The sequence below is a fragment of the Rhincodon typus genome, chromosome 13 (genome assembly GCF_021869965.1).
Source record: "Rhincodon typus isolate 14 chromosome 13, sRhiTyp1.1, whole genome shotgun sequence".
Lineage (NCBI taxonomy): Eukaryota > Metazoa > Chordata > Chondrichthyes > Orectolobiformes > Rhincodontidae > Rhincodon > Rhincodon typus.
The window spans coordinates 45,002,153-45,021,163 of NC_063344.1; the positions used below are offsets into that span (position 1 = coordinate 45,002,153).

The following is a 19,011-nucleotide window of genomic DNA, read 5'->3' on the forward strand; positions in this document are numbered from 1 at the left end:
GACGTCAGCCTTCCTGCTTCTCTGATGCTGCTTGGCCTGCTGTGTTCATCCAGCTCTACACCTTCTCCTGTAAAAGTCAGGATTCTCGTCTAGTGGGAGGGTGCGAAAAACTTAATGTCAGATACCCCTCGATCCATGAGGGCTGTCGTTGCCCTGATATGGACCGTTTTCTCCAGTAATGGAAGAAAGGGAGGGACTGAGTACATTGAAAGTGGGTGCCACAGCTGTTAGTACTAATGCAAAAAACAGCATAAGGTTCAGTCTTATTTTTCTTTATAATACACTGAAATGTTCAGCTTTTCACATATTTATATTATGTTTTATTAATAAATAATTTGTTACCAAAACCTCTAATTAAAACGATTGGGAAAAAAAACACTGGTTCTCTTATTATCGGATTGATATCTTCGTGAATAGAATGGTGTTTAAGGCATTGCTTTAATTATGTTTGTAATGTTCTTCGAACAGACAAATTCATCTTGTCGACTTTATGTTAAGATTACAGATGCTAACAAAAGTCGATTTGAAGTTCCACATGAAATCATTAAACCATTTGAGGGTCCTGCAGCATCAAATCCTAATTATGAAGTTGAGCTCTCTAAGAATCCTTTTGGAATTTCAATAAGGAGAAAGTCCACCAGAACTGTGCTGTAAGCAATTTTCTTTCTAATACATATTTACCACATTATTGACACAGGATATTTGTAATCAATATATCATCAAACTAATATGAAATTTATCTTTCTACTTTTTGGTGAAGATTAAAGGTACATGGTGAATAGAAATTTCATATGAAGGTGTTTTTATGTTACAAAGTTTGGTTACCACCTGTTTAAATAAGTGATTTTTATGGAAAAAATACAGACCCTAGTTGCTTATACGGCATCAATTTCCCCAAATTCTATCTTTCTAAATAGATTTTCTTATAGATTGGCTTAGATTTTCATTCTTGAGATGGGAACTGTGAGTTGAGAACATTCCTGCCTTATCCCACCACTCAGGAGAAAGTTCCTGCAAAGACAGAATGTTCCTTGCTGTGAGGAGAGGTTTATGGGTGCAGTTGGACAAACTGACCCAGGAAATAAGTCAGAGCCAATCATTGTGGCTACAGGGATGGGGTAGGCTGTTTAACAATCCTGCCTCAGTCCTGTGGAACATTACCTGAATTATAATGTGAAAATTAAGGCCAAATTGCCATCAACAGTAACATTTTGTCAACCTCCACACACTACTCATGCCCTAAACGTTTGACGTCATGCCCTCCAAACCAGCTACGTCCCCTTACGTCCATTCGTGTACTATACCAATCTAGAGGGGCCATGCCTCATTATGCATTATTGGTACAGAGTTAGACATTCATTAGCATGTTGAAACAGCTGAACCCCAGGGAATAAGTTTCTTGTTTAATACGTCTGGCTCGGTAATCTCTTTTGTCAGTTGCAGAACATGCTTCCTCTTACTGTTTTTGACAAATGTCTGAATGATTGATACTTCTATTGGCTGGTAGCAGAAATGGGTATTTTTTAAGAATATTGAAGTTATCAATTAATGACTTTTTAAAAAGCTTTTCTATATATTCTATTGTCACGATAGATTCATTTGTTCTGTGCAGTGTACAGTGAGCAAATGAGCATGAGGCTGTCAAAGCTTGGCATCGGGAATAGCGGATCTGTAGGAAGTTGCTCGGACATAGTTTTGCATGGAATGATCATGAGCGTCCATAAGTGGATGGGGTGGTTGGACATAGTTTGACATGTCATCATGAGGAAGACCTTTTACGTTTATCTTTCATAACTTCATAGAATCATGGAATCCACTACCGTGTGGAAGCAGGCCATTCAGTGCGAGTCCACACCGACTTTCTGAAGAGTATCCCACCCAGACCCACACCCCCTCAACCCTGTTCCAGTAACCCTGCATTTCCCATAGCTAATCCACCTAACCTACATAACCCTGGATACTATGGGCAATTTAGCATGGCCAATCCAACTAACCTGCACATCTTTAGACAGTGGGAAGAAACCAGAGCATCTGGAGGAAACCCATTGCAGACACAGGCAGAACATGCAAACTCCACAGAGTTTTTTTTTAACCTAACCATAACCCTAACCCTTACCCTTACCTTTACCCAAAACCTAAACCTAAACCATATGTTCCCTCATCCAGACTCGGTTTTATACCTTCTCTGAGGGGTCATGAATCAGGAAAAACAAGCTAACCAAAACCAACCAAGTAAAAATGGGATAACAAGGTGTAGAGCTGGATGAACACAGCAGGCCAAGCAGCATCAGAGGAGCAGGAAACCTGACGTTTCGGGTCTAGACACTCCTTCAGAAATGGGGGAGGGGAAGGGGATTCTGAAATAAATAGGGAGAGAGGAGGAGGCGGATAGAAGATGGATAAAGGAGAAAATAGGTGGAGAGGAGACAGACAGGTCAAAGATGCAGGGTTGGAGCCAGTAAAGGTGAGTGTAGATGGGGAGTTAGAGAGGGGATAGGTCAGTCCAGGGAGGACGGACAGGTCAAGGGGGCGGGATGAGGTTAGTAGGTAGGAGATGGGGGTGGGAGGAGGGGATAGGTGGGAGGAAGGACAGGTTAGGGAGGCGGGGACGAGCTGGGCTGGTTTTGGGATGCGGTCGGGAGAGGGGAGATTTTGAAGCTTGTGAAGTCCACATTGATACCATTGGGCTGTAGAGTTCCCAAGCGGAATATGAGTTGCTGTTCCTGCAACCTTCGGGTGGCATCTTTGTGGCACTGCAGGAGGCCCAGGATGGACATGTCGTCCAAGGAGTGGGAGGGGGAGTTGAAATGGTTCGCGACTGGGAGATGCGGTCGTTTGTCGTGAACCAAGCGTAGGTGTTCCGCAAAGTGGTCCCCAAGCCTCCGCTTCGTTTCCCCGATGTAGAGGAGGCCACATCAGGAACAGCGGATACAGTATACCACATTAGCAGATGTGCAGGTGAATATCTGCTTGATGTGGAAGGTCTTCTTGGGGCCTGGGATGGGGGTGAGGGGGGATGTGTAGGGGCAGGTGTAGCACTTCCTGCGGTTGCAGGGAAAAGTGCCGGGGATGGTGGGGCTGGTGGGGAGTGTGGAGCGGACAAGGGAGTCATGGAGAGAATGGTCCCTCTGGAAAGCAGATAAGGGTGGGGAGGGAAAAATGTCTTTGGTGGTGGGGTCGGATTGCAGATGGCAGAAGTGTCGGAGGATGATGCGTTGGATCTGGAGGATGGTGGGGTGGTACGTGAGGATGAGGGGGATTCTGTTTTGGTTGTTATTGCGGGGAGGGGTGTGAGGGATGAGTTGCGGGAAATGCGAGAGACACGGTCGAGGGTGTTTTCGACCACTATGGAGGGGAAGGTGCATTCCTTGAAAACACGAGGACATCTGGGATGTCCGGGAGTGGAATGCCTCATCTCAGGAGCAGATGAGGCATAGGCAAAGGTGTTGGGAATAGGGGATGGTATTTTTGCAGGTGAGAGAACATGTATTCTAGGTAGCTATGGGAGTTGGTAGGCTTGAAATGGATATCGGTTTCCAGGTGGTTGCCAGAGATGGAAACAGAGACATCCAGGAAGGAGAGAGAGGTATCAGAGATGGTCCAGGTGAACTTAAGGTTGTGGTGGGAGGTGTTAGTGAAGTGGATGAACTGTTCGAGCTCCTCGTGGGATCACAACAAAGGGGGTGGCCATGAGTACCTGCATGGGCCCAAGCTATGCCTGCCTCTTTGTAGGTTACGTGGAACAATCCCTCTTTCTGAGATACACTGGCCCGAAACCCCACCTCTTCCTCCGTTACATCGATGACTGTACCGGCACTGCCTCGTGCTCCCACAAGGAGCTTGAACAGTTCATCCACTTCACTAACACCTTCCACCCCAACCTTAAGTTCACCTGGACCATCTCTAACACCTCTCTCTCCTTCCTGGACCTCTCTGTTTTGATCAAGAAGGATTTTCAACTCAAGATTGATTATTAGGCATACAGACAATGATTGACACATTTTAAACGACGTTAAATATTAAATATATTTAATGTAGTGAGAAGCTGACTAATCATCGTAAGATTTTCCAAATCATTTTCATGGCTTAAATCAAGTCATTCAATGCTTATTTTCTGTGATAAAATCATTTTCAGCTGTATTACTAAGTCTTCAGAAAGTTAACACTCTATATACAATGATCCAAAGGGCTAAAAGTTAATGATGATATTCGACAGCTGCATGAGAAATAGATTGTACAGGATGGGAAAATAGGCCGGGAAAGTTTAGAATAATACTTGACAAGCTGCATGACCTTGAATGAGTCCTGTGAACATACCTTTACAAACTGAAGATGACACCTGCACTTGTTTATCCATCCTGTGTTTTCTGTACCAGCCAGCAGTTTTGTCTTTCTGTATCTGCTTTCTTTGTGCTGGCTGTTTGTCACAGTGTATAAGAGAGAGAGAATCTTGTTATAAGCTGCTGCTGCTGTTGGACTTTGCTTCAGCTTGGAATCGGGAACAGTCCTGGGAACGAACCTCAGCCTCCAGACCAGCCATTGATTGAGGGGTCCCCGACAGACAGAAGAACATGAGACTTGTCGCTTTTTCTAGAAAGTTGTGAGACTTGTTGCTTGTTTTGTCTTTTCATTTCCACTTGTTAGTAATTTATTACTACAGTAATTTATTATTGCCATTGTGATCATTATTCTTACTTAATAAATATCTATATTTAAGTAAATTGCTATTGCCAAGCCTTCTCTTAATTATATTTAATCGAATCTGAAGAGAACCGCTTGGATACACGCTGTGATCCAAGACACACTCTTAAATACCATAAGACATAGGAGCAGAAATAGTCCAGTCAACCTATTGAATCTACTTTACCATTCAATGACATCATGGCTGATTTGATAATTCTCAATTCCACTTTCCTATCTTTTCTTAACATTCCTAAATTCCTTTACTGATTAAGAACTGATTTGGCAAGCCTAGGCTCATTAACTCACAACAAAATAAATGAAATAATGCGGTATAAAGGCACATATTCCAAGACATTTGCAGTGCCCTCTACTGAAAGTCAGCAGCCTTCCAGCAGCCATGCTATAACCATGCAGATGACATTGTAAAAGGTAAAGGCAAAGTTGCCATAGTCCCAGAGGATTCGTGGTGGGTTAACGTGAAGGACATCGTGCCTCAGACAAAGGAAGATGTTGAGAGGAGAGTCTCTCATTGATAACCTCAGCGGTGCAATAATTGAAGCAACACTGTTGGTGTCACTCTGCATTGCAAACTAACCATCTAAACTAACCCACTTCATATGCCATTGTATAGGGTATGAGGACAGCAAAGGCAAATAGATTGCAGGCACTAAGAAAAAACACAAAAATTATTAGTTGACATTTATATGCAACATGACATGCTTTGATTTTACATTTGCTTTAGGGTGTTTATTTTCTATTGGCTTTTATTTTTGGATTATGGTCAAATATGCAATGATTGTCAGCAACTTCGGGATAATAATGTGTAAAACTGTGGTGAATGGGGAATTGGTGGTTCCCTTTTACTGCTTCCCATTGTTGCACTTGAATATTGGAAGGCTTCTGCTTCTGCAGCAATTAAACCTGAGAAATTGTCCATTGTACTTTAGATCAAGATTGGGTCCACAACTGTGAATTGTTTGTGGCATTTACAGTTTACAGCAGATAACCACAAGTCATGACATTTGCTCTGTTGTGTATTGCAGGACTCATGCAGAGTGATCTATGCAGTAGATTTATTTTGTCAGCATGCCAGTGGTCTGAACTAAAATAATTGTTATAGCACAGCTTTCGTTGTATGCAATTGGGCATTGGCGCGATGAGCTAGCATGCATCAGAGGCAGCAGATAGCATGTGTCACCTGGTCTGTTTGCTGTTGCGGCTCAAATGCAGAATACATAGCAGACAGTTATAATAATTAAGGCATCATAATTGCAGTCAGGATCAAAATCATTGACCTGCATGATTCGCTACATATGGTCACACACCAGCCAAAGATTGAGGGACTGAATTTCTTGCATTTGTGATATATTTCAGTGTTAACATGCAGTGCCGAGAAAACAGTTTGTATGAAGTGAGTCGAATCCTACGCTGTGGGGGAGCCTATAATCCTGGCAAAATTACTTAGTCTCTGCTGTTATCTGGCAAGTGAAAACAAAATCTAGTTGGGTCTGTGAACAGAGACCCTCAGTAATCTTTTCTGTAACAGGGGACAGCAAACTGCCAGCCATTTCCAACATTAAAAACGTTACAAGTGTTTCTAGTTCGAGCCTGGAAAGATACCCTTGCATAAAATTTGATAGCCACATTTACCCATTTTGAATCTCTATGGGGAACTGCAGCATCCAACAACTGTAAGATTCCATTTGAATTTTGTAGGATGCTTGTGTTTCGGCGAGTGAATTTGGACAGAAACTTGAATCATACTTCAGAGCAATTTCATTGTGTAACCACAATGAAAGTTCAGTCAGTTCAGTCCAAAATGGAAACTCTAGAATGTAATTTACAGATTTAGAATGAGTTTGTACCTTGAAATAAATTTTATCGAAGTATCACATCTAATGAAAAAAACTATATAATCAGCTTGTATTTTGATCTATAAATTAACTCAGACTGATTAAGTATAACTACTATTAATTTGATAAACAATAATTAGTTATTATCTATGATAAAAGTCATAGTGCATTTAGCAAAGCATTTGAAATATCATATCAAATCATTCTTGAACTTTATGCAGGGAATTCAGGAGCTCTGTGCGCTGGATTTTACAGTGAGAAATGTGAAAATGAACAATGTTAAATGTGATATAAGCATTGGTGTACATGATAGATTTTTAATAATTTTGCAAACATTGCAGATATTTTTGGATTTATTTTCCCTAGTGTGATGTAGAACGTACCTTACATACTTGTCAAGTTATGTTATTTACTTACATGTATTTAGTCTCACAAATTGGATTTTTTAACAAAAATTGTGGTAACTTATAATTGTTAGGAACACATATAAAGTACAGGGATTAAAGGTACAGGTATGATGAATGTGAATTATGTGAACTGAGAAAACATAAATTGCTCATTGGAAGATCATTTACAATACAATTTTGCTTGGAGAGTGAAGTTGTTGGCTTATTTTGGTTGTGAACAGTTAAAAAGAGGGACACAAATTTTCTGCATAAATGAAAGTTATAGATTATAGTTACATTTTTATAATAAAATATTTTCAGTGGTACTTCATACAGAATTTGAAAAATATATATTTCTATCTGTAGGTTTGACACTTCGGTGGCACCATTGAGGTTTGCTGATCAGTATTTGCAAATAACTGCAAAACTTCCTAGTCACAACATCTACGGGCTAGGAGAACATGTTCATAAACACTATCGCCATGATACTAACTGGAAAACCTGGCCTATCTTCACCAGAGATGCATTTCCTAATGGGGTATGAAAACCATTTTGAATGCCAATTTTCTTTTAAGTAATACCATCAAATGTTTAAACACGCTATGTTTTCACATTGTTGTTTTATCCTTATTCTGGAACAATTGAACAATGATGTACAGAAGACAGACTCTATGTCAGCAGCAATGAACATTCAGCCAGCATTTGTTTCAGAAAACTGTAGTTCAAGTTCCCTTTCAGATGACTGAGTCTGAATATCAAGGCTGACATGCAAGTGAAAGATTGAGGAAATGCTGCAACATTGGGGTTGCCATCTTTTGTTAAACTGAGGTCTAGTGCACCCTTTCATGGCAGTTGTAAAAAAGTCCCTCAGCACTATTCAAAGAAGAGCAGGGTAATTTTTATGGTCAGTATTTGTCCTTTAATTAGCACTATTCAAATCGATTTTCTATCAGGAAGTGATGGCTAAAAGGAAGAAAAAAACTATTGAAGTGGTGTTTACTCACACTTGAAAGGGATATATACAAATTATCTTCATTGAAACAGTCATCTTAATCAGATATTACTTCTTTTCTTTCCTACTGTTATATTCTTGATACTTGTTCTCTTTCTTCTCCCCATGCAAAAACTTGTGACTCTGTACTCATGCCATGATGCAGTTAGATAAGCAATCTTTCATTACCTCATGTGATTGGCTGTTCACTCAGTATGACACTGATCAAGCTGGATATGTGCAATGGAGTTTAGTAGATTGATTTGGAAATTTTACAGCTCAGCAGGTCTGCCTTGAATATAACGTGCCTATTGCATGTAACGTGATACGAGTGAGTGCCAAGTTGTGCTAGGTAGAAGACCTACAGCGACGAGCGAAGACATTGTCTGAGTTGTTTTAAAAGTTGTTAGGTCCTTTAGCCCTCCATGTCCCAACCATGCAACCTTATAACTCCATGCCACATTCATGCCAATCTATGCAACGTCACACTTCCCATGCCACTTGACAACCCCTTATCCAGGAACCACTGTAGTCAGGCCTCAGAGTCACATGGAGCTGAGAAAAAAAGCTTCTCACAATCTAATACAGTTTTCATTCATTCACAGTAAATACAGAGAAAAAAATGCCATTCATGAAGCCAATTCATGTGAATCTGCTCCAGTGGTCGATCTACTATAAAAATAAATAAATTTCTTCTCAGTAAACACATCAAAGACAGATAATCCTTTAAAAGCCTCCCAAATTGCCATTCAAAATGTGAACTAAGCAATCTGCTCACCCCAACTGAGATAAGTGGCTTTTGAGCTTTTGGCACTGAACAAAGTATTCATAATAGGCATTGACTTACAACCCTTGGAAATATCGACAATAAACTCTATTTATTTTTGTTCTAGCTACATGAGATGACTTCTCTACCAAAGCAAACCAGCCACCAGTTTTGCAATCACTCTGAGTGCTGCAGGCTTTTCATTTCATGTTTAAAGAGCTGGCAAATAAAGAACTTCCAATCATGAAACTTAAACAAATCTTATCTACCCTTCAAGAGCATTTATTTTAACTAACATTAATTTCAAATGACCCTGCTAAGTTTGGGGTTGATTCATACTCTTGCTGCTACCCTTCCCAGCAAAAAAGCACAAACTGGAAACAAAGTGGTAATTCTGCACAGTCATCCCTCCCACCACTTTTAAAGGCATCCATAGAAATCTGACGCATTGCATTTATCTTTTGTCTCTATCGTAGAAATGAACGGAAAACATTGGATGACAAGCAAAACACTTATAAGAAAAGTTTAGTTAATAATGTAATATTTTAAGAAAAGTCTTAAAGGACAGGGTGAAGGGATTGCATTGGAAATTTCCAAGCATGAGGCTGAGGTGGTTAAACACATCACTGTCAATGATGGGCATTGAACCAGCACTGTGTACAGGTTAACGTGGAATCCAATTTAATGTGTAAGAATTTGCTTATAGGGATACTTTCCAGTTTTTTTGGCAGTATGGTCTTGCTTGCAACTGTCATTCTTGGTATTGATCATAAGAAAAGAGGATGGAATATTCTTGAGTTGTAACAGCACCTACACACTGTTTCCCATTTTGCTTGGTGCCTATATTATTCTTGAGAAACACAGGTAGATGTTTCATTCCAGACCATGTAAGTGTAAATTGTTGCCAAGCTCACTGCCTCAAGCAATTTAAAGTTGTCACTGGTGTAAGGCCTGTGGGGCTGTTAAGATTAAATTGAAATTGATGACTGCAAATGTTGCATGAGATATGCACTCTCAAGATGGTTAAAGCTGCTTTTCTGCTTTGACAGGAGATGAGTAATCTCTATGGACATCACACTTTCTTTATGTGTCTGGAAGGAGAGAATGGCTTAGCCTTTGGTGTTTTCTTGCTGAATAGCAATGCAATGGGTAAGCATATTATAATGACTATGACAAGGGATGATCTGGTAATACTGTCCCAGAGGGTGAGCAGATAAATTACATGTTTATCTGTCATTGCTGTTCTGAATCCAGATTCTTGAACAAGTATGAGAATTGCCTCTGATTTATTCTTTCATCTATCAGAGATACTTTTTGGCTTTTCTCACCACTGCAATAGAACCGAGGTAAAGAAACTCAGCATGTGGAGATCTGGAGGTACAAACCTTAGAAACTTCACAGGATTGCTCATTGAGTCTTGTGTGCTCCAGATGACTATGTTACCTTTTATTGAAAGATGGAGAGTGATTCAGTAAAATACTCACCAAATTGCATTTTAATTAATAATATCTGAGTATGTAGCATGGTTCTACAGTTTTGGTTTGCAATTGCAGCTAGTTAATCCTGTGCCAAGAATCTGTTTTTAATCAGGATATGATACTGAAGTGAAAAACAGAAAATGCTTAACAAGCTAGCTAGCTATTGTGATGAAAGAGATTTCAGGCTGATCCACTTCTCATTTTCAGAACTAGAAGATGTCGGAGATTAAAGTTACAAAGTTTGTCTTTCGTGTTGTTGGTACTGACAGTATAGAATCCCAAAGCATTTACAATGACTTTTGGCAAGATCTGCATTGTACCTCCAAACTCTGCTGGACAAATGCAGAGAGTGCTGGTCCTGATTTCAAACAGCCTCTAAAATCCATTTCATCACTAATCTGCCATTTTGGACCTTGCAAGTCTTATAAAACACCAAATATTCCCAGCTGAAACCGCATTTGGTGCTTGAGGTGCTAGCAGCCTTGAGTTATTATGATTCAACATTCTGGTGGAGTGCTTTTGACTTTCCTTTGGTTTTGCAGAGTCGATGGAAGGACTGTGCTTTGTGTTATAGAGTCATAGAGCTGCACAGCATGGAAACAACCCTTTGGTCCAAGTCATCCATGATAACCAGCTCTCCTAAATAAATCTAGTCCCATTTGCCAGCATTTGGCCCATATCCCTCTAAACCCTTCCTATTCATATACCCATCCAGATGCCTCTTAAAATGTGGTAATTATACCAGCATCCACCACTTCCTCTGGCAGCTCATTCCATACCTTCTCCACCCTTTGCGTGAAAAAGTTGCCCTTAGGTCCCTTTTAAATCTTTCCCTTCTCACCTTAAACTTACTCCCCCACCCTGGAGAAAAGACTTTCTGTATATTCACCCTATCCATGTCACTCATGATTTTATAGACCTCTATAAAGTCAGCCCTCAGCCATTGATGCTCCAGAAAAAATAACACTAGCCTATTCAGCCTCTCCCTATAGCTCAATCTCCCCAACCCTGGCAACATTCTTGTAAATTATTTCTGAACCCTTTCAAGTTTCACAAAATCCTTCCTTTGCCAGGGCGACCAGAATTGCACGCAGTATTCCAAATTTGGCTAACCAATGTCCTGTAAAGCTGCAACATGACTTCCCAACTCCTATACTCAAAGTACAGACCAATAACGGCAAGTATACCAAATGCCTTCTTCACTATCCTATCTAGCTGGGATAGCACTTTCGAGGGACTATGAACCTGAACGCCAAGGTCTCTTTCTTTGGCAACACTCCCCAAAACCTTACCATTAAGCTTATAAGTCCTGCCCTGAGTTGCCTTTCAAAAATGCAGCACCTCACGTTTATTTAAATTAAACTCCATCTGCCACTCATCGTCCCATTGGCCCATTTGATCAAGATCCCATTGTACTCTGAGATAACTTTCTTCACTGTCCACTACACCTTCAATTTTGGTGTCATCTGCAAACTTACTAACCATACCACCTATGTTAACATCCAAATCATTTATATAAATGGAGGAGTTATCAGAAATGTTTTTGTTCACAAGCTAGTGGTGCTAGAGTTTGTCGTGAGATCAGATTAATTGAAAAGATCAATCAGAATAAGGCCAGTGATTAGGAAGGTAAGTTGACATATTTCAAAGTCTGGATGGTGAGTGGCTTGGTGGGTGGACTTGCAGGTGGTGTTCCCATGTATCTGCTGCTCTTGTCCTTCTAAATGGTAAAGATAATGGAATTGAAAGTTTCTGTATAGGGGACTTTGGAGCTAAGGAGGATCCTTCGTGCATCTTGTACATGATGCACACTATTCCTCCTGCTGGAGAGAATAGATGTTTGAGGATGTGGTGTCAGTTCAGCAGGTTGTTTTGTTCTGGATGACGTGCAGCTTCTTATGTGTCATTTGAGCTGCACTCATCCAGCTGAGTAGGGAGTATTCCACACACTCCTGCCTTGTGCCTTATAGATGTTGAGCATAATTTGGGAATTCTGGAGGTGAGTTACTCGCTGCAGGATTTCTAGCGTCAGATCTGCTCTTGTAGCCACTGTATTGGTGTGTCTAGTTCAGTTTGTAGTCAAGGATGTTGACAGTGAGGGAATTCAAAGATGGTAAGGATATTGAATATCAAAGGGCAATGGTTAGATTTTCTCAAATGGAGATGATCATTGCCACATTACAGTCTCAGTCTAGATATTGTCCATGTTTTGCTGCATTTGGATATGGACTGCTCCATTACCTGAGGAGTCACAAATGATGCACCTACATTTCACCAAGTAGCTGATTACTAAACTGCAATTTCCTACAATCACACCTACAGCCACGGTGCAGAATAAAGAAGTGGCAGCAGGGGCCTTAAAAGTTTACTATAGTCATCAATTTCTATGCTCAGTGGTAACTCCAAGCATGAATTGAAGCCATTTTAACATTTTGCAAGTATCACTGCATAGGAAGGCAGCCAAAATAAACAAAATTGTTTGCTTGGCTCAGAAGTCTGGGGTCCCAGTTAGTGTCTATCCAAGTGCACCACATATAAAACACGATGAAAAAAATGGCACTGATAATTTATTCACTCCATTGTGGGCAGCTTTTAGCACTTATCTTTGTTTGCTGCTTAATGATTGCATACACATCCAAGCAGATGTTTTGTCCAGATGAAACATATGACTCTATTTGCATCAAGTTGTCAAAGTAATCTGTTTTTAATCTATTTCTGGATTTAGACTTAATCAAGTTTATTCCACTAAATCTATGCTTACAGTCAGCATTTGATACCTAAAATGTTGAACAAGGTCCAGAGGAGTGGACATTTCTTGAAATATGTCATCTCTTAGGGCGTGGTCCACTAAATCCCTGAATATCCAAATAGAACCAATCTTGACGTTTTCCACAGCCATAAATTTAAAATTGGAATATTATTCATATCTTTGTGACCACACTTTCTATATAGTTGGGTACAAGAGTGAAATATTTTCATATCAGTCATACAACTGTCTTTTCCAAATTTATAATTAGTTACATTTGCAATTGCAGCCTGATCTGTTTGAAAAATCTGCTTCCCTGGTGGTTGCTTAGATGGTGAATAAATTTACAGTTTGCAGCAGTGTCAAATATTACTGTTGAAAGCAGTCAGAACCTCTTATTTTCATCACTCCAATAAACAGTTTCACCTAGATACTGAGTCTTCAGTTTATTAGTCTTGGCCTTTGCAAATTGCATAGCTTCAATTATTGTGCAACAACATCTCTGAAAGAAAATGCGCAGTGATCCGGTTCACCTAGACCATGGTTCAGAGCTGTCAATACAACACAATATTATGGCTTTTCTGAGCATTTTCAGGCAAAATTTGTTTATTGGATCATTGTAATTATTCACTTGCATTGTGCAGAAAACAGCAAAATATTATAGTTTTGCACAAGTGCACTTACTGCGAAGTGTCGTGACAGCCATCTCAATTCATTCAGAGAATGAAATGCCATTGCATTTCACTCTGTCTTTGGCAAATTCTTCAAATCATCCTTTTTCCGCAGCTGAATATTGTATACATTGTTGGTAGAAGTATTTCAATATCTTGTATAATTGAGACCTGTTTCCAAGCTTCACCTGTTCCAAGATCTTCTTTATGAGCACTGCATTACTGTTCTGACAAATATATGATTTCACATTGCAATATGGCCACTACTCCATCTTTCTTTCCAAACACAACAGAAGCTGTAGCTGATATAAACATTATCTTCTGTAAATTAAGGTCACTATTAACATAAAATTGCTTGATTGCTGTAACAATAGACACACTTCATAAGCAATCAGTTTCAAAATACCTGCAAGAAAATATTGTAAAACAGTTCATATTATGGTTAAAACGTGATGTACAAAATCAACATTTTTGAACTGAAATGTTTGTATTTTCATCCAATACCAATGTATGAAATACAATTTGCACTATAATTTTTGCTCCATCAGCTCTGTGTACTTTGTCATAAGCATGTTTTGCAAAGAAAGGTTGGATGCATTCACGTCCACTGCAAGTGCGAAATTATCAGTTAGATTCTTCACCATACAGGGATTAATCTTTTTATGTTCTGAACACTTCACCATCACCTCACAATCTCCCAGTGTTTCAATAAGCATTCGTAAAATTCCACCTTTAATTTACAAATCCAAAACAACAGTGACATACATCTGCACTTTTTTGGATCAAATATCATGTTATGTAACCCAGTTTCCAAAGATACCACTTTTTCCTCAGTGCTGAACCAACCTCCAGCATTGCTTTAGAACAAATAGTACATAAGACATCCTCAGTTTCATGATAGAGGAAAATCTCAATAATTCTCACCTTCTGTTTCTGTATTGAAGATGGGACCTTGATTTTGATTATCCTGGAAAACCACTCCCTTTTGAAATGTACTCCGAATTTCTTTAAGGAATTGAAGATGCCTTTGTGTTTCTTTTGAATATATTTTAAACTTATCCTCTCAAGAAAACAGTTTAAAGTATAAATGAAAAACGATACTTCTGTTACATCTTTTTGGAATAGCCACCTGCTCCACAAACCTCATGCTATCTGATCCTCCTTGTTACTGCAGACTGTAAACTCTCTTAGGGAGCTTTCCACTGGAGTTGTGGCTTGGTCTCTTCCCTTGCCCCTTCCCTAAGCCAACCTCCTGCTCTTTCCTTGCATTGGACTTGCATCCCATCACAATGTGGCTGGAGTTCCGATGCTGTGGAAGTGGCTGTGTGGTTGCATGCCAACCAATGGTCCAGAAAGCCTGGGATTTGAGGCTGTGGGATGCACATGGAGTCATGGGGCGAACAACTTTATTTTCTCTAGTAGATGATTCAAATGCACACAGCTTACAGACAATATAGCCACATTGCTCTTGCTTCACAAATCCTCAACTTCACATTACTCTGCAATGTATCATCATAGTATCCTCCAGATAAAATCCTGAAACAACACCCACCATTAAAAGCCATTCCATAACTTTATCACACAATACCTCAATTCAAAATTGAATTTTTCACTTTCATGCATTCCCTTAGTGCCTAACTTGCATGTGTTTTCCTGTTCTCGTGCTCCTGTGCAGTTATACTACAAAGATTACAATATGGCTGGTGGAAAGCTGACAACATTTGCTGGAGTAGTCTGCAGATGAGCTTGCAGAATGTCTTTGTCTTTGAGCAGCTCTGGGCTCGGAGGGTCTGGCTCAAGACCATACCAACCTAGAAGGAATGGCAATAGTCTGGGCAAACTGATTGAAAGAGTGCCATTAGCAAGTATACTGGTGGAACAGCAGTGCTGAGAGCAGAACTGCTGTAACTGAGAGAGAGGACAGAAGTTTTGTTCATCTCAGAGCAATTGCCACTTCCTCAGAGCTGTACTTCAAAAATATGAATAATGTCAGAAGGCAGATTGTTGAACTGTGTTGAAAGCTTGCAGAATTAGGCCAATTTCTCAACCTCATTCTTCATAACCCTTGACCACTTACTAATCAAAAACTTATCTATTTCTGTCTTAAAAGCACTCAATGATTTGGCCTCCCCACCCTTCTGTAGTAAGGAATTCTGCAGATTAACCACCGTCTGGCTGAAGAAATTCCTCCACATCGCAGTTCCAAAGAGTCATTCCTTCACTCTGAGGCTGTACCCTTGGGCCCTAGTCTCTCCTATTAGTGGAAACATATTCTTCACATCCATTCTATCCAGACCTCTCAGTATTCTGTAAGGCTCAAAGAAATCCCCTCTCATCTTCTCAAACTTTGTTGAGTACAGACCCAGAATCGTCATCAGTTCCAAATATGACATGCCCTTCATCCGCTGGATTATTCTTGTCAACCTCCTCTGAACCCCTTCCAACACCAGCACATCATTCCTTAGATATGAAGTTCAAAACTGCTTACAATATTCCAAATGCAGTCTGACCAATGCCTTATACAGCCTCAGCAGTACATTTCTGCTCTTGCATTCTAGCCCTCTTGAAATAGATGCTAACATTGAATTTACCTTCCTAATCTAGAGAATCCCAAGTCCCTTTGTGATTTGGATTTCTGAAGCCTTTCCCCATGTAGAAAATGGTTTATACTTCTATTCTTCTGACTAAAGTCCATAATCTCACATTTAACCACATTGTATTCCATCTGCCACTTCTTTGTCCTAGCCTGTCCAACTCCTTCTGCAGCCTCCCTGCTTCCTCAATACTACCTTTCCTTCCACTTATTTTTGTATTATTTGCAAACTTAGCAACAATACCCTCAGTTCTATCATCAAGATCGTTTATGTAATTTTGGGAAACTGAATGAAAAATACAAAAGAGGAGTATTGGGATAAGGGAATTGGAACTGCATGGAGATACATTGACATACATGGAGATACATACAAAGTATCAAGAGATACATTGACATAGTATCTGTAGCTTATACTTTCTCCTGGATAACAGAATGAAAGTGATTTGACAACATGCATAAAGCAAGAAAATACTATCATGAAGAATATTTTCAATGTAACAGCCTCAGTTAAACCTAATTCCATGCTATGACCATCGCTTTGCTCCTAGATTCTAATGAGGTGCAGGCATACCTGTTCATCATCACATCTCTGCTTTTCTAACCTTGCCCTGTTTAAGACTGAGTTGAATAAATTCTTGATCAATGGGGAATCAAGGGTTACAGCGAAAGGACAGGGAATGGCCATGATCTTATTGAATGGCAGAACAGGGTTGAGTGTCTGAATGGCCTACTCTGCTACTATTTCTTATGGTCTGTGAGGTAGTCGGGAGGGGAGAGATGGTTAGGACATCACTTTGAAGGCTATTCTGTAGTTATAACTATCATCTTGAAGGGCTGAAGAATGTGTGGTTACTCGTTCTTTGTTGTAACATGGTGAAACTACACTGCTTACCTTAAAAACACATCCAAAACAATTCAGACATAAATCTCTAGATCTTGACTGTATTGAGGATTTAAATAACTTTTGGGTCATTTTTCAGCACACTGCAATTGGCTTTTCATTACCAAATGCTGTTGTTATCACCAATGTTAAACATAACTATAAAATAACCATTGTAAAAGATGTTTGTCAGGCACAGTAGGGAAGATTTATTGTGGTTACTTATTGTGCTAAAATTGTAAATACACCTTTTTCATAATGTACTAAAATTCAGTATTAGTATTACAAACAGAAAATATTGTAATAGACCTATACAGTGCAGCACGGTGGTTCAGTGGTTGGCACTGCTGCCTCACAGTGCCACCCTTGGACGACTGTCTGTGTGGAGTTTGCACATTTCCCCCCTTGTCGACATGGGTTTTCTCTGGATGCTCCAGTTTCCTCCCACAGTCCAAAGATGTGCAGGTAAGGTGGATTGGCCATGCTAAATTGTCCGTAGTGTCTAGGAATGTGCAGGCTAGGTGGATCATCCATAGGAAATGCAGGGTTACAGGGATAGGGTTGGGGGTGGGTCTGGGTGGGCTGCTGTTGGAAAGGTCAGTGTGGACTTGATGGGCTGAATAGCCTGCCTCCACACTGCATGGTTTCTATAATTCCAAGCATGACTTAAGTAATGCCAAATAGGAATTATTGAGCTTCCATGGATTCTCACAGTTCTTCAACAGAGAATGATACCCTTTCTCCACCAATGGCTCAATGTTGAAATAAGGAAGAGTTAAGTTGTGCCCTTGTGATGTTCCAGGCAATCTCTCAGGATGCATGAGGATGGTCAAGGCAGCATTGTTAAATGACAGCAACTCCTGAATGGGTAGAAATATAGGAACATGGAAGCAGAAGTAGGCCATTCTGCTCTTCAAGTCTGTTCCACCATTCAATGAGATCATGTCTGATCTGTGGCCTAACTCCATATACCTACAATTGACCTGTAACCCGTAATAGTTTTGCTTCTCAAAAAGTTATCTATCTCTGATTTAAAATTAACAAATGATCCAGCATCAACTACCATCTGTGGAAGAGAATTCCAAACTTGTACGTTTCAGGCACTTTGCAAAAAGTACTGTGGACAGTATAAGCACTGGGTTGCTTAGGTACGAAAAACATCAGTACCTAACTGTATTTGAGTGGAATGGTATCTTTCCTTTCAGTAGACATGCTTTTATGAACCCTGCGACACTGGCACTCTATCTAAGCATGATACTGTATTATGGGCCTTTGATGTACATTGATGCTGGGAGCCTAAGGAGTGCAATTCATACCTAAGTGACAAGCTCACCTTTTTATCTAATGCTTACATCAGGGCACTATGATGAACCTCAGAATATGCAGCCCAATTTTATGTGGTTGTCACCACAACATATTCTGCTTTCAATTTTTGTGGACAGAATCAGCCTTGAGCTTATCACCAATAAATACTAGCTCATTCTTCCTGCAAGCATTACCATGTTCCTATTATACACTTCATTCTTCATTCTTCTTTACATGGGTTTTAAAACAAAATATTTTGGACAATAAATAATAACTTGTAGGCATTATGATAAGCCATCTCATAAACACAATTTTAGGCTGTCATAGTTGCTTACTTTGCTTTCCACTGTACTGCACAATGAAACTCCTCATAAACATCATTATTTACGTATAGAATATGACCTACTTATAAATCAGGTCAGGCACCATTCTAGGCTGTAGCATTTACCATGTTAGTGCCTAGCTCCGGCATCAATTGCTGTGATTTTGATAAGGACTGTTAACATTTAAAGAGAAATCAAAACATTTAATTTTGACCAATAGAACTGTGCCACAGAGGGCTCCTTTTAAAATGGAGAAGGAACTTTTACTGTGTATAAAATACTTTCTTTAAAAAAACACTTACCTTAAGAGTACAGTTTAAACCTGCATATGTAGTT

At 39.8% G+C, this 19,011-nt stretch overlaps 1 protein-coding gene across 1 annotated transcript in view; it reads left to right on the forward strand.

Annotated features, from left to right (window-relative positions):
- si (sucrase-isomaltase (alpha-glucosidase)) overlaps window positions 1–19,011 on the forward strand; it is a 115,785-nt gene that overhangs the window by 23,617 nt on the left and 73,157 nt on the right. The window contains exons 2-4 of the mRNA XM_048604111.1: window positions 469–650; window positions 7,289–7,460; window positions 9,729–9,828. Of these exons, the coding sequence (XP_048460068.1) occupies window positions 469–650; window positions 7,289–7,460; window positions 9,729–9,828 (454 nt within the window). The remainder of the gene's footprint in view (window positions 1–468; window positions 651–7,288; window positions 7,461–9,728; window positions 9,829–19,011) is intronic.